The sequence below is a fragment of the Paralichthys olivaceus genome, chromosome 19 (genome assembly GCF_024713975.1).
Source record: "Paralichthys olivaceus isolate ysfri-2021 chromosome 19, ASM2471397v2, whole genome shotgun sequence".
Lineage (NCBI taxonomy): Eukaryota > Metazoa > Chordata > Actinopteri > Pleuronectiformes > Paralichthyidae > Paralichthys > Paralichthys olivaceus.
Genome location: NC_091111.1, coordinates 18,074,788 through 18,099,240, shown reverse-complemented (window position 1 = coordinate 18,099,240; position 24,453 = coordinate 18,074,788). Strand labels below are relative to the sequence as shown.

General features: G+C 40.5%; 1 protein-coding gene across 2 annotated transcripts in view; it reads right to left on the bottom strand.

The window, feature by feature from the left end:
• The window catches only part of tbc1d32 (TBC1 domain family, member 32), a 50,723-nt gene that overhangs the window by 23,638 nt on the left and 2,632 nt on the right, over positions 1-24,453 (bottom strand). For both annotated transcript variants that reach the window (XM_069514904.1, XM_069514905.1), the window contains exons 7-27: positions 24,137-24,215; positions 23,625-23,728; positions 23,471-23,532; positions 23,201-23,351; positions 22,973-23,032; positions 22,373-22,466; positions 21,061-21,192; positions 19,875-19,964; positions 19,139-19,281; positions 18,300-18,427; positions 17,183-17,384; positions 15,713-15,792; positions 14,552-14,690; positions 13,392-13,479; positions 12,643-12,761; positions 11,869-11,988; positions 11,520-11,608; positions 5,646-5,768; positions 3,771-3,879; positions 1,958-2,051; positions 1,745-1,870 (exon numbers count right to left, since the gene is read on the bottom strand). In XM_069514904.1, coding sequence (XP_069371005.1) covers positions 1,745-1,870; positions 1,958-2,051; positions 3,771-3,879; positions 5,646-5,768; positions 11,520-11,608; positions 11,869-11,988; positions 12,643-12,761; positions 13,392-13,479; positions 14,552-14,690; positions 15,713-15,792; positions 17,183-17,384; positions 18,300-18,427; positions 19,139-19,281; positions 19,875-19,964; positions 21,061-21,192; positions 22,373-22,466; positions 22,973-23,032; positions 23,201-23,351; positions 23,471-23,532; positions 23,625-23,728; positions 24,137-24,215 — 2,332 coding nt within the window. The remainder of the gene's footprint in view (positions 1-1,744; positions 1,871-1,957; positions 2,052-3,770; positions 3,880-5,645; positions 5,769-11,519; positions 11,609-11,868; positions 11,989-12,642; positions 12,762-13,391; positions 13,480-14,551; positions 14,691-15,712; positions 15,793-17,182; positions 17,385-18,299; positions 18,428-19,138; positions 19,282-19,874; positions 19,965-21,060; positions 21,193-22,372; positions 22,467-22,972; positions 23,033-23,200; positions 23,352-23,470; positions 23,533-23,624; positions 23,729-24,136; positions 24,216-24,453) is intronic.

The window sequence follows — 24,453 nt, the reverse complement described above, 5'->3', positions numbered from 1 at the left end:
GGAGCAAAGCTAAGACGCTACAGGACCGGTTTTAATTTCTGTAAGAGTCTGCCTCTATTGACTTGAGCTTTGTTTCATAGACAGTCAACAGTCAATATTAATATCATTTGCTTTAATGGATATTTGAAATATTACTGAACAAGTATTGTCTTGACTGATGTCCGGTATAATGTATAAAACGTGTTAGTGTATATAAAATAGCTGAAATGACTTCTTTAGCTGCATAATTGAAGTTATATCCCAGAATCAACTCAATACTTTGTTTGTATAATGTATTAATTTAATTTAGCTGTGATTATTAATGAAATGATTCAATGATGATTCGTCAAATCTTACTGAATCTTACACAAAGCACCGTCATATATGAAATTGTACAGTTGTATTTATTAATCTGGTTTATGATGGTCCATGTCATTGAGCCATAAGCGCTCAACTCTTTTTACATTTCAATAATTATGTATATGATTCAATGACAGTTCTACAAGACTCATTCATGTGTAACTGCTCGTCAGTGCCCATTGATATCCTCTTCCTACTCAGCAACTGCTCTTGGCTCAGACACAGTTACAGCTGATTAAATGGGATCTTATCTGGCCCTATAGTCGAAGGGCTCCAGTGTCCATAGAGGAAGATAAGCTAAGTGAAATAGGATGTTTGAAGTCCTGCTTCACATGCAATGAAGTAATGAATCCCCGTGGAAACACACCAGAGCAGCAATCATTACACAAGGCACCGGTTTATAAAACCCAGTGTGCTGGTCACAACTTCCAGCATGACCCAGAATGCAATTCTGTGAGTCTGAGCTCCTGTGAAAGCATCCGATCGACATGCTGTTGAGGAAGACCAATTAAGCGATCAATAGGCTGAGGAGATAGGAGGTATTGAACATGTACACAGTTCTAATCAGAGTGTTTGGATGAAGAGATAGTATAGTTAATCATTTTTTGTCTTGCAGCTGAATGGAAGACACAAGCGTTAATCACAGCATCTTCCTCCGCAGAGCTAAACTTAAGTAAATGTCCAATAAACTGCAGAGGAAGTTCGCTTAATTTAGTAGTCAGTCTATAAATGCTACAATTTCCACCTGTGAATGTTTCTCAAAAGTAGAGTGCCAGGTTTTGCATAATTAATGATGTGCCAAGTAAATAAATCTTGATCATAGCCTTCCTGTGAAAAGCCCTAAATGAGCTCTGTGGAGCAGAGTACGGAGGCTTTCACAGGCTGAGTATAACAGTGTACTGATGAAAGGAAGCAATCACTGTACAGTGCATGCATTAATGACAAGATTGTCGGCCCTCCTTCATTTAAATGTATTTTTCCTCCTTGAATCACAGCCATTTACTCCTACGTGGGAAAGTAGGCATTAGTGTCGTTTTATAGTGGCTGTCAATAGCGGTGATGAGTTCTGAATGGATTTTACATTAACGTAATGTTGGTGAGGAGGTGCGGACGGTGCACCTGCATTTTTGTAACTCCCATTATTATTCCTACGCACATTATTACAAGTGGCTTTTTATGGAGTATATATAAAAATGTATTTTTATCTAAGGTGATTAAACATTTATATCGTTACGTGACAGATATTTCACATTGCTGCATATCCTTGAAAATACAAAACAATTGCCCTCGCATTTAGTTCTTATCTACAACTACAATCCTTCATTTCAGTTATTTCTAAGCCTTTATTTTCTTAAATGCAACGTAATGATTGCAAGAGAATGGACAACATCCATTTGTAGCTCACCCTCTCCAGTTATGATGCTGGGATTGGAGGTCATGACTCTGCAGTAGTGATGACGACAGGCCACCATCCATCCGTCCTCACTCGTTGTGTCTACTGGCGATGCCAGGAATGCACTGATCTCAGAGTCTGTCAACAGTGAAAGGAAACTATGGGTGAAAAAGAAAAAAATCCCAATGCACGTGTTAACATCGGCATCATCAACATTTCTCTGACCCTGTGAGCGCTGGAGGATCCTTGGTGGGTCTGAGGAGTAGCAGCGAGGTGGAGGGTAGCTTGAAAACATGGGCCAGGGATAAGGATCTTCACCCTGGAATGAGCAGATTAAGAATTCTTATTTACAACTCAATATTTCACTTGTGGAATTAAAACCATATTTATTACATGAAACATGAGATAAATACCACGCGTGACGCTGAGGTGGTGATTGAGATTATCGGTCCTTTACAAACCTTCACGTTTCATATCAGCATTCATTTCTTTGATTCATTTCTGCACTGCTCCAGTTGTGTGTGAGTCTGCTTTATTTATTGATAGTGATTATGTCGGATTTGTTAACATTAGTTTGTAATTTAATTCACTGGAAACTCATCAGCATTTTTAAAACACTGGAAACTTGTACTGTAGATTAATTCATTACAGAGTAATTATTTGAGGCCAGGCTGATAGCAGTTCATCACGTCCTGTGTTTATATTTATTTGCTTTCGGTTATTTATTAATTTTTTCTTCCTCTCTTCTTTCATTTATTCCTGTCTTTGTAACCCGCTGCTGTTTAGCGTTGCTTTCATTACGCCTGTCAGGACTTATTTTTTTAGAACCATAACTTTGGAGTCATAACTCAGCATGTGACTTGCCAAAACAATGTGCTCTAAATGTTAATAGGGTTTTAGAAAACAGGCCTCTTTATCCACATGTCTCCGCCCTGTGCTCATGAGGATTCCTGCTGGTATTTGAGTCTACTCAAAAATAATTTACAAGAAGAACATCACCCTTCCACTTCTCAGTTTTCAATTACATCTTAGGTTAATAATAAGCAAACTTAATACCTTTTAACTGGTGTGTTAAAGCTATAATCCTGCTCTCATTTCATCATTTGACACTTTGCTAGTTTTGGTCAAAACTAAGTGAAGTATTCATTTTGTGCATGATTAGGTTTTTACAAAAACACGGTAATGAAAAAGTCCTTGAGTAGACAGTAGTACTAATGTTTCAGAAAGCTCTCGCAAACATTTTATTGGTATCATGTTAACGTCTGAATATAAGCGTCAGGAAAAACAATGGTTTTCATTTTTCTAATATTTTATTTGTCTTGAACATTTCAGCATTCATTCATCTGCTCTCCGCTCCTTTTATTCTTCATGTGTAACAGGAGAGATGTGAAACATGGAGGAAACTGTCTCTGAGCTCATTTACACTTTCCCTCTAGATATGTCTTCCATAAACTTTCCTTTCTGTCAGTGAAAAAAAATAGAAAAAATGGCTTCTGTTTTGGGTTCAGCGTGAACAACAACTAAATAATTGATATCTACATGTCTGACTTGAAGAGGCTAGGCTCCAAACAGCAACTTCATTTGTATTAAAATTGTAGTCGCTAGTGGAAGTGTTTTTTTTCCTGTTCTGTCAAAGACAAATATTGTTGAGCAGCTTATATGTTTGTCTTCCCTGAAAGATACGATTGAAGACAAGGTTTCACCAGCAGATATTTATTTTAGATTATTTGCACAGTGAAATGTCAAAAACACAAACATCTGTGATATTCAGTGTCACAGAAATGAAGCTATTTTTGTGGTTGTGTTGCACTTAGCTGGCTCATGCATAAATATTTACAGCTGACGATGAGGAAAAAGGCCCTGGATCTACCCCAAACACCACATGCTGCTGAATTTTCACATTCACAGGATGTCATTTCTCTTTTATACAAAATCTCAAGACTTTAATTTCCAGGAATGAGTCAATGCACCTGCAGGTAGAAAGAACCCCCCACAATTTAAAACCTGGACACTGTGTCAAAAGGAAAGCAAAGCTTACCTCTTGTAGAGCTCGAGGAGGAAGCCTCCTCTCAGAGGGACCTCCGACCACACTTACACGGACCAGGACGTGGTTCCTCTCCACTGAGAGACTGTCGATGATGAACTCCCTGAGAAAGATGAAGGGATTCGACAGAGAACTCAGGGAAATGTTAACATATAGGTGCAAATGAATGTGCAGATAACATCATACACTTTTTTACCCCATAATACTTTGGTGGACAAGGTCAGGGAAGTTAATATAGCAACCAAATCTCCTCAATTTAGTGCCGCTCAGACAAGTTTCACTAACAAGTGATATTGAACTTTGAATAAAGCCTCTGAATGACTGTGACTGTATCATCGCTGCAAGGTAAGTTAGAAAAGAAAGAGAGAAGGTTTCCATGTTAATTTTCAGATAGGATCAGAGTATTCCAATTATAAAGGCACTGTTGGGGATGAAGAGTTTCAGCCTTGGTGGATAGTTCTGATAGCGGAGGCAATTTGGGCTTGAAATTGGTAATAAAATGGGACTATATTCTTGCACAGTGCTCTTTCCAAGTCGAGCCTGCTAGCCACAAAGCGTAATTTGCATACATTTTTTAGGAAGAAATAAAAAAAATCACTCATAGCTCAAAAGGAGGAGGTAGAATAAAATGTGCATATTGCCCTTACAATGTAGTCTTGGTGAATGTGGATTTCATTAGAGTTGAAAAGGTCGGAGCAGATCAAATAGAGACATGTAAGAGCAAAGAATGTAAGAAAACGTGGGGAGCAAATCAACAGTAATATTTCAAAGTAAAAGTTAAGATGAGGGAGGAAGAGGAGAGAAAAGAGGAGGAGGAAGAGGAGATGATGTCCATGATGATAATGGCGGCATGAAAGGAAGAGGGAAGAGGAGAGGGAGATGGAACGATAAATTAACAAGTCATCATTCTCCAAAAATGGAGCCAGCACTCAGACATGTGATGTCAGTTGACATTTCAGGGCCATTTCCATTCATAACCAACAGCCACGGCTCCGCCACACATTACAAAAGAGAGTGGGGCTCTTGAACGCCCACTGTCTGAAACGGCCTTTTCACTTTCTTCTTCCCATATTTCATTTTACTTTGACAAGGCAAACAAACAAACAATTTCTCATCCTGAGCAATGATTAAATGTTCCGTCATTTCAGAGTGACGCACGGAGGAGCAAAAATAACCTTTTCTGAATGCGAACCAGAGTGAACGACTGTGTTGGAGTTTAACATGGCAGGTAGGGCAGCTGCTGAAATGTCTGAATGTCTGATATCACTTCCTGTAGCTCAACCTGCTCTGGCTGGAATAAAGTTAACTTCTTAGAAAATGATGCAGTGGTTGAAAAGTCGAGACAAGACATGGGGGTAGTGTCAAAGTTCAGGAATAGTTTTGGAAAAGACAATTATTTTCTTTCTTTACAACAGATTCAAATTCGAAGAATGATATCCCTCATGTCTGTGTTTTAAGAGCAGCGCCGTTACACCTGACCCGTAAAAGTCATCATTAACACATTGAATCTCACTGACTCATTTACAAATCTGAATGAAACAATGGCCATCTGTGGTTTAAGATGAGAGAAAATTGCAAATGCAGAAAGGCTGCTGTAAAATTATAGTACATGATTTTATTCTGTGTTTTATTCTCCTGGACAAATTTAATCAAAGAAATTGTTTCCTCTTATCATGTTCCTACTTTAGATGGATCCACCACAGTGCTTCAGTTAAATGACATTATTTTCCCACATGGCTCGGATGTTAAGGACTGTGAAAAAGAGCGTCATACTATTCATGAATCTTTGTGTTAAAAGGGCAATCACGCTAATCTCTCAACAGTTAAAACAAATAACTCAAAAGCAGTAAAGTATTTATGAGTTCATACCCGTCGCTGGCGTCTGGCTCAGTGACGTTGTCCCTCTGACTGTGCAGCAGCATGGAGCAGATGTTGTATTGGCTCTCCAGCAGCAGAAACGAGTCCAGATTACAGCAGAGCACACTGAGCAGTCTACGGCAGCACAGTCAAACAAAACAACAGACATTAAAACACAGAGGGGACTGCCATCATGAGATACTACAGAGCAGTTAAAGCCTGTAATGTGGCTAAAACTGTAAAAACCAAGCAGACAGACCCCAACTGGACTTTGGTCCGTCTATTTCCTCTGGCGTCGTATCTCTCTGCAAGTCCTGTATCAGTCAACACAATTTTTTCTGCGCCAGCTTGCTGTAGCCAATTGTAAGCTTTGTTAAGTGGGAGCCCTGAGGGAAAGGCTTCATGGCTGATTTTCTGTTGCTGGTAATGACACCAGGCTTGAGCAGGCTGTTCAGCTCCAGTGGCATTTTGAGACATTTAAGTGGCAAAGAAAACCAAGAGCCTGAGAAAGCCGCCTGTTTTACATGGACCTGTAGAGAGGAGACGCTCCATAACATCTGTTAAACCTGCATCAATGATTTTAACTTGAGTGTTACAGCTATAAAAGGTATTTTAACTGATATACATGTAAATATATTACTGCTTATCTTAATTTAGACTTTGTTTAACTGCTTTCTGAAATGATCTCATAAGTGTCACCTCTGTGCGGAATTAATCACAACAATCTAGTTAATGTTTATTGTCTCCCGTCTCCCCAGACTACCCCCGCAATTAATTATGTCAAAATTGGTCTTGTAAATCAGATTTCTATCATCGGTCTTCTCATTATGTCAGGTGGTGCCAGGTGGACGAATGCCCCTCTCATTCAAACCCCTCTAACCACTTTTGATCAAGCTAAGCAGAATGCTTCACTTGTGCCTTTGGGGAAATCTTTGCAAGGGTGAAACATTTTTTAGGAAATGTGCTTTTTCTCATTAAAAACATAAAAAGCATTAAGGACATACAAAGACTGATAGATACGATATTCGGGAACATTATGTGACTATCAGAAATGATCTTGGCAATGAAACGTGGTTGTAGGAATATTGGATTACTTCTGTTGAGGCTCAATCAATAACAACCTTCTTCTGGTGTTCTATGCAGTTGTCATTCATTTTAAACGAGTTATGAATCCGTTGAGTTTAAGAATTAACTGAACCTAAGTGGTGCATTTCTTTTTAGACAGTTTTACATCTGTGCAAGTTGATTTTCTTCTTCGTTATCGCTGCTATTAAGGGACCATTTTACAAAAAACGACAAATGACGAGGGAAATGAACAAAAATATCATTATCGTTATTCTAAACGTTTAAAAAGCAGTTTAAATTTACTGCCTGGATCCCGACATCACAAAAATGTTAATTTCCTGATGTGCCGTGGAGTTACATGAAATACTGTTTTACTGAAGCTCCAATCACTCATTCTGACGGAGGCAGCAGTAAGAGGCTGAGAATCAGTCCGGCCTCCTGACCTCTCACTGCTGGATACAAAGAGGTTACAGTACCAGACCGTCTTCCAACCTTGCAGCCCTGCAGGAGCTTTTCGTTCCTAATGATTATCTCTATTACCAGTTACGGCTGATTATCCTTCTGATTAATCTCTTGGTCTGTGAACCATGAGAAAATAGTGAAAAATGGTTTTACAATTTCCCAGGGAACGACAAGCTGACATAAACAAATGATTGTGTAGTAGGACAGCGATACTTCTGGCAGAAACAACTGATTGGAAAAGAAGAAATTGTATATGTATATATATTCAAACTGTATTATATTCAAACTGAATTCAAAGAGAAGACGCACAATGGACGTTTGAGATAATTGAAACACTACAATTGATCTAATGTAAGAACTTAATCCTAGCTTTCCATTCCTGCTGAGAAGGAATATGGTTCACTTTATTGAACGTTGGCCTTGCATTGAAACATCCACTCACGACAGATGATTACTCCCTTGATTATGAGCCCGCATGCATCAGAGGACTAATGTTATCCGCTTGCCAGGATGACAGATGATCATACTCATGATTGATTGGTCATGCATGATGTGAGATGCAGATGGTCAGCAATTTGCTTGACTTATAGCGAGCAGTCAGAAGACGTTTAAATCAAATCATCTAAAGCATCACATATATGCTGGTGATCATTTGAATGTTGTGGATATGAAAAAACTTAATAACCAATCATAAAACCATTAGAGTGTAGTGAGTCATTTTCCATGACTTTCACATCACTCATGAAACTTCCATGAAGTTAGTGGAAATGTCAAAAACTATTAAATCCCCAAAAGTCTGTTTTCAATATCAGCACCTCCCCCCAGTGCAACCACAGGCTGGATATAAGAATGGTCCATGGTAGCGTGATAGCCCCCTGGTGGCTGGCTGCAGTGTAGGTCATAAACCAGGATATGGGCCAAACCAACAAGTCAAAGAACCTCAGCGCCTTCCTACAATACAAACATCTGAATTCTACACTGCAGTGAAGACCTATAAATGTTCTCTGCTCCACCCACGGTGCAAATCGCATCGCTGGAGTTAGATGAACAGCATTTAATGGTATTTCCTTTCAATGCTGTCTTTTTTTTTTAAAGGTTGTGTGATCGAGTTTGTAAAAACATTCAATCACAAACAGGATGAAATGCAGGAAGTTCTGCAGCGGCACACACGCTCGACGTGTTCAGAGGCGTCAGTCGCACGGAGAGTAGATGAGAGGCAACCAAACAATTCAGACGGGGGGGGGGGGGGGGGGACGACACTGGGAAGAGTGGTGGTTGCCATGACAACAAAGCAGCTTTTCGCAACAAGGAAGAGGGCTGAGGGATTTTAGCTCATTAGGTTGTGAAGAGCAGGAGACGTGGAGGAGAGAGGTGGCTTCTCTTTTTCTACGGGGGCTGCTCTACTTGAGGAACGCTCAGTGGCGCTCATGATTCGATTTGGTTTGAATACGATAGAAAAGGTCAAAGCTGTTGTGACACTGCGCAAGAGTGATGTGTGAGAGCGTCGTGAGCTTCATGCATGAGAGACATTTGGGCAATTGGTCATGAAAATTGCAGAGTTCAAACCAACTCCTGAGGTTTCACTTTTTCAAAAGACAGGCTGAGCAATACTGGATTTATATTACAACAGTTTTATCTGTCAACAAATCCCCCAAAACCAGCCATGAATGTATTCTAACGAGAGCCACAGAGCTCTGTTGTTGTCCAAAAAAACAAACACGGGCACTTTATTTTGATCCCTTTCCAGACACACCGTCATGCCGCCATAAATGCTTAGTGTGCATCAAATTTACATAAATCTGCAGCTGCCAGCGTGCCCATCAAAAGCATATTCTCCTGCTCGAGTAATTTGCTGAGTACCACGGTGCCCAGCTGTTTTAGGGAATAACTTTGGCACTATGTATTCACGATCTGTTTTCAAAATTTATACCTTCATTTGGACCCACTGGGCCTGGAGCTGTGTGCCACTGAGTAGGAAAGTGTACTGACAATATGAAAAATACAGAACAACTCCACTATCATCATTTTAATAAGCACACACCATGTCACAACATTCAAGCACCTGGTTGGAAAAGGACAAACATGCAGCTACACAAAACAAAGACTCCATTGTTTACACCAATGAGCACATCAATTGTCCTTGAGTCCTACACCAACACGGAAATCTGACAACAACACACGTGGAAACAACATATTCACTTTATCACGTTTTGCTCTTTCCATGAGGAAACAGACATTCAAGAGAAAACAAATAACACATTCCAGCAGGAGAGCGACCTGGAGCGATAATCTATTATTCAGTATGTGATGGATCAACACCTGATTGTACTGAGGCTGACTTCCCTTACTCCCCTGTCGACTGTGGTCACAAAAAAACTAACAAGGTGACAGTAGGTTTGGTCGTCTAACCTCAGGTGAGGTTTCTGTCTCTCGTGCAAAAGTTAACGCAGAGACATGATCGGTATATTCAGGTTTTAGAGAGTCAAATTTAATACAATTTAATTTCGTTTAATACAAATGTGCAAGTGGAGAATTAAGGGGATACAACGGAAGAAGAGCTTCCTGGATCTGACTGTGGTTTGGTTGTTCTGTGTGGTTAGTTTCTTGTGTCTCGCTGAATGGATGGTTTGGAAAGTCAAGAGAGAGAAGATAATTATAGGACAATGATCCAGAGATCTTAAAATTCACCATGAACTACTACTTTTTGCCTAATCCTGCCGACAAACACAAAGATACCGGTGAAAGCGTAACCTCCTCTGTGGAGGGAAAAAAAAAAACAAGATGAAAACACAATGTCCTTGGCGCTGGTCGTAATTAAATACAAATATACAGAGAAGAAAAACAAGCCTGCTGCAGATATGTGCAAAGCCACATACAGTGGAACCAGCTACTTCACAACAATATGTGTAACCTACATTTGTGTGTCGGGACAAACATCCTGTGCATGAATAACCCTGGCCTGCTCTACTTCCTGTGATGGAAGTGTATGGGTTGAACAAAACATCCTCTGACAGATATACTTCATATACTTTAATCGAACGTATAGTGTTGGGGAGTAGTGGAACACATTATATAGTATAGTTATCTATTTAGAAAAAAAAAAAAGTGAGCCACTGTATTCTGAGTTTAATAAAAACGGACGTTATTAACTTACTTTCCAGAGCTTTGTATTTGAAGTCGAGTCTTAACCAACACATTGTTAATTAACCACCATGTCCTTGTGTGTAGCAGCTGCTTTAATGAAGCAATTTTCCCCTTTGGAATCAATACAGCTCCATCCCTATACCATGCTGTCATGTACCTTCAGGCACAAGATAATAAGAAAATTGAATCAAAACAGGCAGCATTGCATTGTGGGTGAGCAGAGTAAAAAGGATATGGTTTAAATAACTGGTGAGGTGTGTTGTATAGCCGAGACATTGCGGCAAAGTGGTATGTAATCCAGAAAATATTACCATGTAAAACCCTGCAGTGTAGTGGTTTCAACTTTTTATGTTCTTTATGCTTTTCATTTTAGATGAACTATTTCCCAAGCAGAACATTTAAAATCAGTCAGTAAATCCATCAGTAAATGAGCAGAGACTCTTGTTCCTCTCACTTGGTTTGTGGATGTTAATGGGAGTGGGCTGACTGACAGGCACAGACGGAGTGAGTCGGCGTGGCTCCAAACAAGTCAAAGCTATTGTGATTCTGAAAGCCTTTCAAGAAGGCAAGGGGATGCACAGCAACCACCAGAGCTCTACACGCACACAGCGAAGACACGAAGGAACGTTTCTCCTGTCTGTCGCATTCTCATCTCTCTGCTAAACATGTTTAGCTGTTCTTAGAGGGGAGCACATCACCGTGAAGCTACAGTTTCTCATTCAGATGTCTACTAGACCTATGTCACATATGTTTGTCGACTTGTGAACCTAAATTATTCAAAATGTTGATTGAACTTTCAGCTTCAAGATGCATGACAACAGATATTATTGAAATCTCTAAAAGGCCATTTTTAGATTAAAGTATTTAGTTTAACCCCACCCTCTAATTAAATACTAGAGTACTAGAATAGCTCCTCGTTTTAGAGGAACTCCTTCATCACCCTCCTCACTTGTTGGGATGTCTGTTCTTCATAAATATAGAAATACACGCACATATATATTCACATGCATTCACACCCACGCAGCCGCGCTTATTCCTCTCTTATCCACAGAAATCCTTTCATCAGCCTTTCAGTGCTGGGTAATCAAAGTATAAAGAACCATGTCAGTCTGTTGTTGCCAGCGGCTGAAGTGTGTATGCGTGTGCGCGCGCTTATCCGATGCCGATGTGCTTCCACGCCAACATTAAGTAATATGAGAAGAAAAAAATTCTCACCTCAGGCCAAATGTGTGAGACTGCTCATAGTGGAACAACGAATGAATCTTTGCTTCTGAATTCACAGCAATCAGCCTGTCAATCAAATCCTGCGGAGTACAACGAGAGGCTGTGAAACACAATGTCGCAGTTATGGTGCGAAACGAAAACAGTGTAGATATTTACAATGTGGAAGGTGAAAAATGTGCATCAGCCTCGGTGTATCGGAGGTTTAGGAGGAGACCCTTTGCATGATGTAACAAATACATGGGTGGTGGTTGGAAGCGAAATAAAAAAGCCAAACATGCCCTCAAATGGATGAAAGAGGCATTGCATGAAATCTGAACGGCACAGTGTGAAAACCACTCACAGGAATGGAGGTGGGCATTTCTCTCAGGGTGTATTCATCCTTGTTGGCTAAAGGCTGTTGAGCCAGCAGCTCCCATACAGACCGGGAAGAAGAGAGCAGGTTGACCAAGGACAGGAAGGACTGGGGAGACAAAAAGACACAGACAGGTAATGTAAAAAATATTTAGAAATGCTCTGACCTGGTGCACTACAGCCCTCTACATGTTTTATTGTCTTCCATGTGTCCATCGCATAAAATTCAACAAAACCTTATTCGCCCAAAAAACGAGTATAAAACCTGTGCTACATATTAAGTTTGTTTCATCCCACACATGTTTGATGACATTTTATCTGTTTTCAGCACAGGCTCAGGTCTGTGCTGCCATGTGCTGACAGGGACGGACAGGGAGGTCGGACTGTCCGTGTGTAACCTGGCAGCTGACCCGCTGATAAGGCAGGCTCTGAAGCCACCAGTGGCAGGGCACTGTTGACACTTGACTGGTTATCTGTATTCACTTGGCTAGTTTCATTGAGAGGGAGAGACGACCTGGTCCTGTCAAGACGCCAGCACCACACACACACAAACACACACACACACACACACACACAATGTTCTTATGCTTTGAATTTAATTTCGAGCCCGTCCAAGACTGAGCCTGGAAATTCTGCCCAAACTTGTACCATGTCGAAAAATGCAGCCTCATGCAAGAAGGAATCAGGTTCACAGTCACAGTAGATTTGTATCAATGAAAAGAATAAACTCCGACTACAGTTCACTCTCTCACACACAGGGTACCTTAAGGCAGCTCCTGTCGATGGGGTCCATGGGTGTCGGTTTGGGACGCACCACCCTCACATCTTCACTTCCGCATTCCAGTGTTGACCACAGCTCGACCACCAGCGCCCGCACAAAGCCTGAGACACAACATTTGTAAGAAGAAAGTCTAGAATGACATTTTTAATACGTAAGCTTGGAATCATACGATTTTACAAGAGATATTTTAGCACTTGACCCCGACCCCTAAAAAGCCCAGTATGCACCTGTTAGTCAGGTTGAACACTCTATGTGATTATTCAACCGCTCAAAGCATGTGACAGGAATATTAGACCTCTTAGCCAAAGGCATCTTGATCAGCTGTAAACAACTCTATTAAAGTCTAACTAAAGCCGGTAGATGTGCACGTTACATGTTACTCAGTGACAAAGAAGCTTTAAGGAGAAAAAGCCAGGAATGCAAACAAGGCATTTCAGGCAATTTCTAACGGAGAGAAGGACTTTGTGCACTTACATGTTCAAAAAAAGCCATGACACTAAGGGAAAATGGGAAAGGAAAAAAAAAAAAGCATAATATGGGCACTAATATATATATTATAATATCTTCTCTCTTTCATTTTTCATCCATTTGCCCTGACATACAATTTCACAAAGATGTTTTCTCTCTGGGCTGCTTGATGTCTGCTTTATGTTGACTAGACAACGTCTTTAGGTACAAGCTTTAAGCATCACAGTCAGATGACAAGTGAACTTGTTCACTTGATTAAGTACCTGAACAATGCAAAGCCGCCACGCCAGGAGCAGTTGCTGCCACCTGTGTCACCATCACCCCGTATCCAAACTTCTCACAGCGGCTCACCTGCAGAAAAACACATAAAAACAGATTATCCTTCACTTCGTTAGCTACAACACAACATCACACCTAAAAATAAACAAAATATAATTACATTCCAAGTGAAACGAGAGAGGCAATTACAAACATGCACAAACAATGGCAGTGAATTAGGCCTGCAGGGGACTAGCTTTGGTTTGAAACTGGGTGTATGTGGGTTTAAAATATGAATTATGGAGAATAATATGTCTGTAAGGGATATGTACGGTCCAGAGATGAAGAAATCAAAGCCAGTGTGGAAGTAGCAGGACGTAACAGCCTTTGAGCTTCAGGATATGTGACTGTGACTTTGAGGAAGAGCAGGGCCAACAAATTAGCAGAGATACCGATGACATAGGCTAACAGAGCGAATTAAGATTTTTAAAATATATTATCCTGATAAAGGAGCTATTATGAAATTAAAAAGCCAAGAAATCTGTGTGAAATTACTGATTTCTTTCCAAATTGTGCCGTGGTTGTGGCGTTGACCAGCAGTTACTCAAGTCAATGTGAATCACTTGAACAACATAATATATAATTGGGCACATCAAGGAGGATTAAAATCGAGCCACTGCCAAAATGTAGTTTTTCAGGGCCATAAAGGTGATGAAATGGGACCATGAAACTATATGAGCAGCCGTGCTTCATCAGCATTTCTACACTAAAGTCTGATGCTTTAAAGAAGTGCAGGCGGTAAGGCAGCTACCAGTGCTTTTAAGCTGCTGCGCACTCGACAGTTTAAATTGGGGACTGGAAATTAGATGGATGAGAATATGTGAAGTGCTGCTCCCTCATTACCACGCTTGTGGTGCCCCACAGAAAATCACTTAACCCCCAGACTGCTCCAGCAGGGCCGCTGAGGGACCGGCCACATGTAGTCACTGAGGTTTGGAAAGTTTCCAGGACGGACTGTGTCTCTGTGAAATAGCACTTAGCCCAGCAGATGTTTGGCCTATTAATAAAAGGTTGAAGGAGGAAACTTTCATGATGGAAGAGGCGAAGAAGAAAAGCACCACAGTTCTAAAGTGGTGGCATTGTAAAGTTGAGTATTTGCTGTTACCTGTAGTTTTTTAGTAAAGCGAGAAAACATGTAGGAGACACATTCATCGATGGCCCCTGTCTGCTGGAGCAGCAGCAGACCTTTGGGAGTCGCAGCGAAATTCAGCAGGCTGTCCAACAACGTTTCCTCCCACATGAGTCTGTTCCACAGTCACAGAGAAAGACAGAGGGAGCTGTAGTGCAATGTATTCACACAGTGTTCAAGTCAAGGAAGTCAATTCATTACACAAGTGAGCAGCCGGGATAACGGATGGAAAATGTACAAGTGGTAAATGTGCTTCTAAGCTGGGAAACGCTGACTATGACTTCAGCAGCAGCGCTTTGTTGCAGAGACAATTTTTTTTCTTTTGTGTTTAGTTCAGACTTGGATTAAAGCAATTCATCAATGATGATACAGATGCATGTGAAATGAAAGGAATCTTGTTTTGTGGTCTGACAAGCTCATTTGTGTCAAGAAACTATAATTATAATAAAAATAAATTAAATAAAAACATCAAATATGATATTTAAGTTACGTCTTTCACGCTGCAGTTCCTCTGACCTTTTTATATCATAAATAAATCAGAGCCTTGGCCAAAACGAAAATACTGAGAAATCTAGTTTGGGAGACAAATCAGGTGTTTTGCCTTTTGAATTTTTAAGTGTTCTTTCCTGTGGGTGGAGACATGAACATATACATCAGCGCACAACATCAGTTCAGGTCAGTTCAGTTAATCTGGGCAAAGAAGTTCAGGAAGGACACTGATCAATTATATAAGGTTGATTAGCATTGTGCTATTGATATAAAACAAATGCATCTTTACACATATTGATTTCTTGAATATGTGGATCTATATCGATTGTGCACAGCGACACTAGAATCTTTTGTTTTCCTTCATCCTGTATAAAAACAATGTAATAGATGAACGTGGTTGTGTTCATGAGCTTGCAGCCATATTTGACAAAGGAAAAAACGGTTGAAGGTTGTAAAGCAAAATATCCAAACAAAGTCCAAAACATCATCGCTCTTCAGTCCCTGCAGCAGAAAGTGACTGAGAAAACAAAGCTTTGTTTTTCATGTCGACTCGGGGACACCTGCATCATGACAAATCGCTGCTTTGATTCCAAGGTTTTGAACTAGTTCTCGAACTGTGTGTGTGTTTGTTTGTGTGCGTGGCCTCACATGTTCTGCAGGTCCTGGGTGGATGTGCCAGCGTTGACCCCAGGTTTCAGGGAGGGTTCCCTTTCAGACAAGGTTCTTGTCTGGCAGCAAGGAAGGAAAATGTGTTAGTTAAAGTATAACTTCTTATCTTTTAATCCATGTGTATGGGTGTGTAGGCAGATCTGGAGATTTTCACCAGAACTATTAAGTCTACTGCTGGAACAATGAGAGACTCATAAACAGATCCCTTTGTTTGTTTTATATTTAACATTAAATTAACTCACAGATTCATACCAGACTCTCTCAGGGAATAAAGACAATTCTGGAAGCTCATTTGACTCAAGAATGTAAATATACCTTTACATTTCTTTACCGTTGGTCTACAAATAGCCTTTATGTTTTGTCCTGCAGTCTGTAGAATTGCTTTAATGTCATATCAGATACATATCATATACGACATGTTGGTGCATCTTTCAAAGTGCACTGATATCAATTCTGGCGGACTGGATTGTCTTCCATTGCCAACACTTGCACCATTTGAAAGTTTATAACCCATCTAACAACAGTATAAACATGGTCCGTCTAGTCTATCAAACACTTAAATGGTTAACTTATTTTCCCCGATGATGAAATTACACTGACACGCTTCCTTATAATACTTATAATCTGTTCGTAGGAACTGGACTACCGTCACTGTTGTAACACAGTGAAAGTGTGTGTGCTTGCCGTTGAGACATGTACTAGTGTGGCAGTGAAGTACGTGCCAGCTGATTATTAATATTTGACGCAAACTAGGTAGAGTCAGAAGGAAATGAGTCGTAGATGTGCATGGTTTGAAAATCAAGGAAGTAAGAAGTGACAATTTAATACTGAGATATTAATACCTCATACTCTTCCGAAGCATTGCCACTGCAGGTCTTCTAAATGATTCCTCCAATTGTACCGAGTCAGAAGTGGCTGGGAGTTTTATACTATATAACATTTCTGTAATTCTGAAGTTATTCTAATGTCGACGCTTTGTTTTGACAGAAGAAGTCGTCTGAACTACAGATTACAGCGGTTGGTTAATTTGCCCGTAAATGTTGATGCGATTTTTACCGTGGAGAATAAAGAGAGAACAGTGGATTCATCAAGCAAATGAAACACGACAGGAGTATTCCAGCCAGTGAAACTGATCATTAGACATGGACAACCCTCCATTAGATGTTGTAGGAAAAAAAGGATTCAATTTAGTTACCGTCTCTCTGCATTTACAGAAACTAACTAGAGTAAATTCAATACGTTTTTTTTTTGTTTTTTACAATGTGTTAAATGAATAAAATGTTTTTAACACATAATCCATTAAGGACTATTCTTTAAACACCGATTCAGATAATAAAATCTATTATGGTTATTAAGTATGTGAACTTCTAACACAATAATAATAAAAAAAACGTTGAATGCCATTCATGGAGAGTGTTCTCATTATATCCACAGATGAGATGCAGGTACCTTTTTCCACGCAGCAGCTACAGCCTTGTGCAGGCCGTGAGGTCGGAGGACCTGCAGACCCTCACAGCTGTTGTATATCTGCCTACACACAAAGATAAAAGCTCCACATAATGTATGGGATGCATCAGATTCACTTAGTGATGACAAATCCTTATTCAGCAGCCTCAGGGTGAACTGCACGACGACAAGAGCGGCAATGGTTCTGCAGAGGAGAGAGACAACGGAAGAAGAGAGAGACGCTTATGAGTTTTTGTGCCATAATAATATTTATACGTTTTATTTACAACACGACTGCTCCCAGAAAAGTGGAGCCCAAGCATCTCAATCACCCCCTAGTGGCTAGCTGCAGTATAGGTCTTCAACCCTGCCTCCTCCATGTTGATGGATGAGACTTGGACCAAACAAAAAAGTCAAAATATAATGGTCTCTGTCATTATAGGTAGTTCTTATGTGTGTATTTATGTTGAAGTGCTCATGATCCTGATAAGTTTGATTTTAATTAGTTATCTGATGCTATAAAAATGAGGGGAAACATTATGATTGACAGCTGAGACTGACGACTGACGGCGAGACCTCAATACTGTGGCTCCATCGCCCGGTTGAATTTATAACATCATTGGTGCAAGATGGCAGTGTTATTGCTGGAAGGAAATGGAAACACCTTAGCCATCTTTATATACGGCTGGACTCAATATCTTAATTCCTTGAATACCAAAACAGGGATTGAGACCCCTACTGAATTCATTTGCACAACTTTATTAGAGGAGGCAGTGAATTTGTAAAATACTTCAACTTGGCAACAACCTTGGGACAGACCGAACCTGCTGAGGTCATTGTCACAGCCACCCAATTAAAACAGAATACCAAACTAACCTGCAGCCCCACAGTGAACCGGATCACCTCTGTGTTTTCTGGAGCTAGACTTGATCAAAGAGATAATTGTTCTGTGTGATAAACACAGACATTCTCTGGTGTGATCTGTTTTCCATGCAAAACCAAAATGATTGGTTAAGCAAACTCAAACTCCCTGTTGAAGTCAGGGAAATGTAATTTATTCATCACCATCAAAAATACAAAATGACACTGTGTATTTATTTAATCAATCACACCGCCTCACCTCTCACTGTCCGCCACCAGGAGGTTCTTCTCGTGTAAGAAGAGGGCTAATCCTCTGTCAGTGTTTGCGATGCGAGCCAGAATGTCAGCAATGAGTGTCAGTGTTGCTGCAGGAGACTTTAATTTGCACTGCGAAGCAAAGAGAACAAACAGACAGAATTACCCAGCAGCTTCAGACACAAGTGGAATCCCAGGAGGGATGAGCAGATATCAAAAACTGAAATAGCATCATTAACTTTGACAATAATGAAACAGGGGGGAAAGCTGCTACATTTTCATAACCTGCACTTCCACAGTTTTCTAAAAGTTAGTGAAAGGCTGACAAGAGACAAGACACTGCGGGACTGGTTTCTCAGATAATAACAAATGAATCAGGATGAAAAAAATCAGGCGTGTTTGGAGGACCAATATTTATGAGTGTGTGCACTCATTGATGCAGAACTAAATGAAAATCTGGATCTAGTAAATTAGGTGGAGGTATGCGCTCAACTGAGCGACAGTCAAGTGACGGCTGAAGTTGCCGGATTCACAATATTTTGAGTTACAGTCAGACGTCTTTAAAAATGACAATTTCCACCAAATGGTGGTGTTTTCCCCAGAAATAAATCAGAGCAGGGTGAAAGGGTCCCTGAGATAAAATTTAGACCATTAAAACTGAACTGTAATTAAATTCTGGGGTCAATGACTGTACAAGGCCTTGTGGTTGACTAGAATGTTCTGTATATTCATATATTAATGAGCAAATACATCTAAATATATGAATAAAGCAGAGTGATGCAGTATCCCTGCTCATACTAGCATATGCGTGTGTGTGTGTGTGTGTGTGTGTGTGTGTGAGACCTGCTGTCCATTGAGCAGAGCTATGACAGGAGCCAGCAGCGTCTCTATGACAGCAGTCTGGTAGAGACACTCTGCAGCACACTCCGTCCTCTCACACAGCATCCACAGCACCTCCATCACCAGACAGCTGGGCGACAGGGAGTCTGAATACACAAACAATGAATTATAGCCTTTTCCTCACACACATGTATCTTCATTCCATAACATTTCCATCTTTTACTGAAGGTAAACACATTTTTCCTGCTTGCTCCCTTTCTGTCACAGCATCTGGATGCTTGTGACTTTCTACGGTTGGATCGATAACACACATACATAACTTTAAAATCTACTCCCAACTTTATTCTGCAGTATCATGATACCACTCACAATAGTGTCATACATGATAGCTGTGATCTTACTCAGACTAAAAGTAAAATATTAATTAGAATCAATGACTGGCCCAGGATGACTCCCACAAGAAATGCTCCTCTGACAAAGTCAAGGTGGGGACCACTATTGATCATTGGCAGCCGAGTTACTGCAATAATTCACGAGAATTAATGGGGCAATAAAGCAGGTTCTTCCAGGAGACAACCGTAGTACTGCATGACTCAGTACAAGGTTAAGAGATAAAAGATATGGTTTGAGGAATGCTGTTATGCCTCACAGGGAGAGTTCCAGACTTTGAGTCTGGAAAGAAGATAGGGGAGGATGCCGAAACTGGTCGACGTACTTTTATGTACGTGCATGATCCCACCTGTGTTTGAGGTATCACTGTGAGGAGGCTCCGGGTGTTGGTACATGATATGAATCAGGATGACGACGAGGTCTGTCAGGCTGACTGGATCTGAAACACAGACATGAGTAAATGGGTAAAAGAGTCTGGTGATTCAGACACAATGAGTAGCGGCTACCGAGAAGGAAGTCCTCCGATGTTTTGGTAGCCTTGGTGACAAGGATCAACTCTGGGTGGAATTCCCGAGAAAAGTTAGAAAAGCTTTGGTCATTGGTCACAGCCAACTTGTTTTCTTTTAGCTCTACGATTGTGTTTTCTGGAAATTTGTACCCTAAATGATAAATCAATGAATAACAAAAACCTAATAAATAATGAAATTATTATATATTGAATTATTTATTGCAATATTGCACATAGATCATACTCAAAATGTAAGGATATAGACATTTTTATTTCCTCTTAACTTGCTTGATGTGTGTCCAGAGTAAGGACGGTGAGGAAAATATGAAAATAAACCCAGAAAACATTATTCATCCACTCTGTCACTGGCGAAGAATAAGAATAAAAAGTGAATCAATTAAAATAGAGGGGAGAAATTTTTTTTAATATGTGTTGCAGGAGATGACGCATACGAGGACGCATATGGCACAAACTGACCTTCAAGGTGTGGAGAGACTCGTCAGTACATCTCCACCTAGAGAGCGTCATTATAATTTTTATAAAAGATTCTGACGCCAGAGATTTTAATCGATTTAATTGGAAGGAGAGTGAATGTGGGTGAAACAACGTTAAAGTGCTGGGGCAGCAAACGATGACTCTGAGGACAATTCAGCAACGTTACATAACTTTATCGGTGATTAAGATGGGCTGGAGGGGACCTAATCACTGCAGAGGAGAGGTGGAGGGAGTGGTGCCATGTGAAAGCTGATCACACACATTCCTACACAAGATTATCTGCTGTAAAGATTGCATTTTACAAGTATGCTGCAGTTACATCATCAAGGTAGAGGTGAATATCTGAACAGGGCATTATTCACTATCAACACATCTGTTAGTCGCTTTAACTGCAAGTCTTTCAATAAAACCACAAGTGAATGTTTTTGAGACCAGCAGCTGACACCATTTGAAAAAAAACATTACTGTATGAGGCTCTTTGTAATGTTTGGGTATCAGTCAAACTTTATATTTTATAGTAGAAGTTTCGCACCTTTGCGCTTCTTCACTTTGACGGGGAAGAGTTTTCTTCCATTGGTGTAGATGAGGAGTTTTCCCAGGAAACACAGAGAGTGGACAAAGACGGCGTATTCCAGCTCCTTTCCTGAATACACGCTCCTTTGGACTGAAACACAGAATAAAGATTGTCTTGAATTTGGCTGTCACAACATTTCCAGTGTCCAAATATTTCTGATTATTATGTTAGAAGATGCTAGAGGTAGAGACACTGAGAAAAACAAGCCACCTTCTCCACCTTAAGACACTGAGCACGGACTGGTACATGTAAACTGTGTATGTTCCAGGAGGGAAAAAGTAAAGGACTGCTTAGTATTCATTAAGTTGCACGATTTTTTTTCAAACGTCTTCTAATCTACTAACTGCAACATTTCATAACTACAGCTTCTGCGAGACACTGAGATTGACAAGTGCAAAAACCGCATGTGACAACCCTGCAGCGCCTCTGGGGTGCAGAAATCAAAAACGAGGCACAGCTCAATAAACTCCTCTTTTACGAGCGGTGCATCAGTGGCGGTCAGGGGGGGGGGGGGGGGGGGGGTTGGCGTTTCTCTACTCATCCAAGACAAGGTCAAAATGTCCAGTCTCAAGGAGCCAGTTGGCTTAAAGGAGATAATGCACCGAGACTGTGACTCACACCCCATTGACCACTATATTCAATTTCCAGTTCAATGTGCAGCACATTACTGTTTATTATGACTCTAAATGCTAATTAGAGGGTTTAGGGTTTATGGGATATGTGGTCCAAATTATTACCAATTAAGTTCTGATTAGAGCAAGGTATAATAGCAAACTCAACAATGTCCTGTAGTAATTAATTGTTATTTATAAATGGAGTGAGGCAATTCTCTTCCTGAAGCGTGATGGTTTATTTCTTGACCTTCATGTCCTCGTTTTTTTAAACCTTCCATCAATACTTTCTCTCCGACACACTGAGCAGTTTGTCTTCTTTGTATTTCCTATTCCTTTTCTTCCTTTCTGCTGTTTTTCTCTCCATTCCTCAGCTTTAATTGGCGGCAGAAACTGCGTGTGAACATTTTGAAAACTGAATAAATTATGACGGGAAAATGCACTCAACACCCACAGGCCTGAAATCAAGCACTGCTTTCTCATTAGGTGTTCACAGGGGTTCGGCTCGACTTATTTTTGGTTTGTTTTCGCAGGATACATTAAATCAGCATTACTGCAAATGTGCTTGAGTTCACCACGAAGAGTGAGGCATTGGGTGAAGGGAGTTTATAAGCCTGCTGAGGAATTCCTACAGTCTATTGGACTGTTTTTTTAATTACCAGTGTTCTGCTGCTCTGCTGACTGAGGATCGGTTGTGTCAGTGGTGAAGCAGGAGTCACTGTAATGGATGCACTGCTGAAGAGCTGCGACAATCTGGAAAGAGTAAAGGGATTCAAGTGTATTTTATTGAAAACATTTGAAATTACAGCTCCTCATCTGTTGAGCTGGATTTAGATGATACAGTGAACACGTAAAAAACTTAAGAATGAATTCAGAATGATAAATAGACTCCAATTATTTTCTAGTCTCAGCGTCCACTCAGAGAGCTTTACTCTATGAGGGCCCAGTCACACATGAGTGATTTGAATGGGAGTGGAGGTTCATCACTGAAACATTTGGTATGTGTGACCAGCCCGAGTCACATGTCGTTCAAATCTTGCCGAAGGACACTACGCCATATTTATCAAGCCTTTTAGTCAAGAGTTTTAACAGGGCTCCTACTCCTACTTTGACCCGCACAGTTAAGCTGTTTTAATTAATAATCCCACAAATACAAATGTAATTTCATAGCAGACATGCTGGTCAGTTGGGTGTGTCTTTGCGCTGCTGCACGATCAAGGGGTTTGTGAGAGAAAGTGATTATTATGTAAATCACTCACCAGAGATTTGTACTTTGTCTCCAGGAGTCTGAGAACCACCGTCCTACTGTAGTAGCCATGCTGAGATAAGAGAGAGAAATAAAATCAGGAGAGGGACAAGATTAAATATGAGGAAGAGTGCAGATAAGCAAGAGAGGGAGACAATGTCCCTATTGAGCGATACATAAATATGGTTAACATGTACAAAACTGTATTCTGCAAAAAGAAATGTTCAACTGTGATACCCACCATCCACTTATTAAACCAGGTAGCTTTGATGTCCAGTAAAGCCAGTAAATGAATTGGTTCCAGTACTTTCTCTGTCCCAGGGGACGATGAGCTGTGTTCATGATGGAGGGACAACAGGGAGAAACTGCTCTCTATAATTTCCTCCATATACCTGCAGCAAAAAGGAGGTAAGTATCTAGTTTTGGTACAAGTCAATCAGTGGCATCTGATATGGAGAGTGACTGATGTGGGGACAAACACATTGAGAGACATCTGTCAACAGCTACTCACTTCTCTGGATGACGGATCCAAAAAGTCGTCACCTCTTTTTGAAAGTCATTCATCAATCGAATCTGACACACGAGAGACAGAGAGGAAAAGCTGATTTGTGTTCCTATGACTGCTGATGATGTCGTTACAGGCTGTTAGAGACGAGATGCTGTACCTGTTTGATAAGACGAGTGACGTCAGGTCTGTTACTGTCGAGGGGGGCTGAGCCCGTTGGGAAACTCAGCTTTTGAGACGCAAAACTTGCCTCCACACTTTTAGCTGAAAAAGTTAAATATTGCTTATTTACATGATCTAGCAAATACAATTTACGCTCCACATTTTCCATTTAAATATTCAAAGTCATTAACATTAAAAAACCAACTAGTTAGTCCCCGTAGAACCTGTCAACATTGAGGCCTTTGAATTATTCCTTCAGTAAACAATAAGTCTGATGATTTCTGCTGTCAGTGAGTTCTGTGGATTCACCTTCACTCCACTGGGACGGAAGCAGAAAGCTGAGAGGTGGATGTCACAAAACTATTGTGTCTGCCTGCGAGATAACTGAAAATACTCCAGCTACTAAGAGTATGTTTTGTCTTCTGTTGGGACTGTACACAAAGACAAGCTCAACCTTTGAAATGAAAATGTGTAATATTTTTTTTGGTCAATGCTGTGAGAGTGACGTACCCAGGCTGGTGTAGATCTCCCGTGTCACATTCATTGGAGAGGACGAGAAGCTTTTAGCAAAGAACTGCAGCACATTATCCTGAAGGAGGTGAGGGGGGGGGGGGGGGGGGGGGTATATACATTAATCATAGTCTATATAATCAATGATACATTAGTGGCAGGTTTTTAAAATAATGAGCAAATAAAGCAGAAGAAAACTGACCAGTATATTTGCGAGCAATTATCTCTCAAGTGTTATCTTGTTTTTATTGCCTCAATCAAGGTTTTTATTGCAGATTGTTTGTCTGTCAGCAGAATAATTCAAAAACTAACAAACC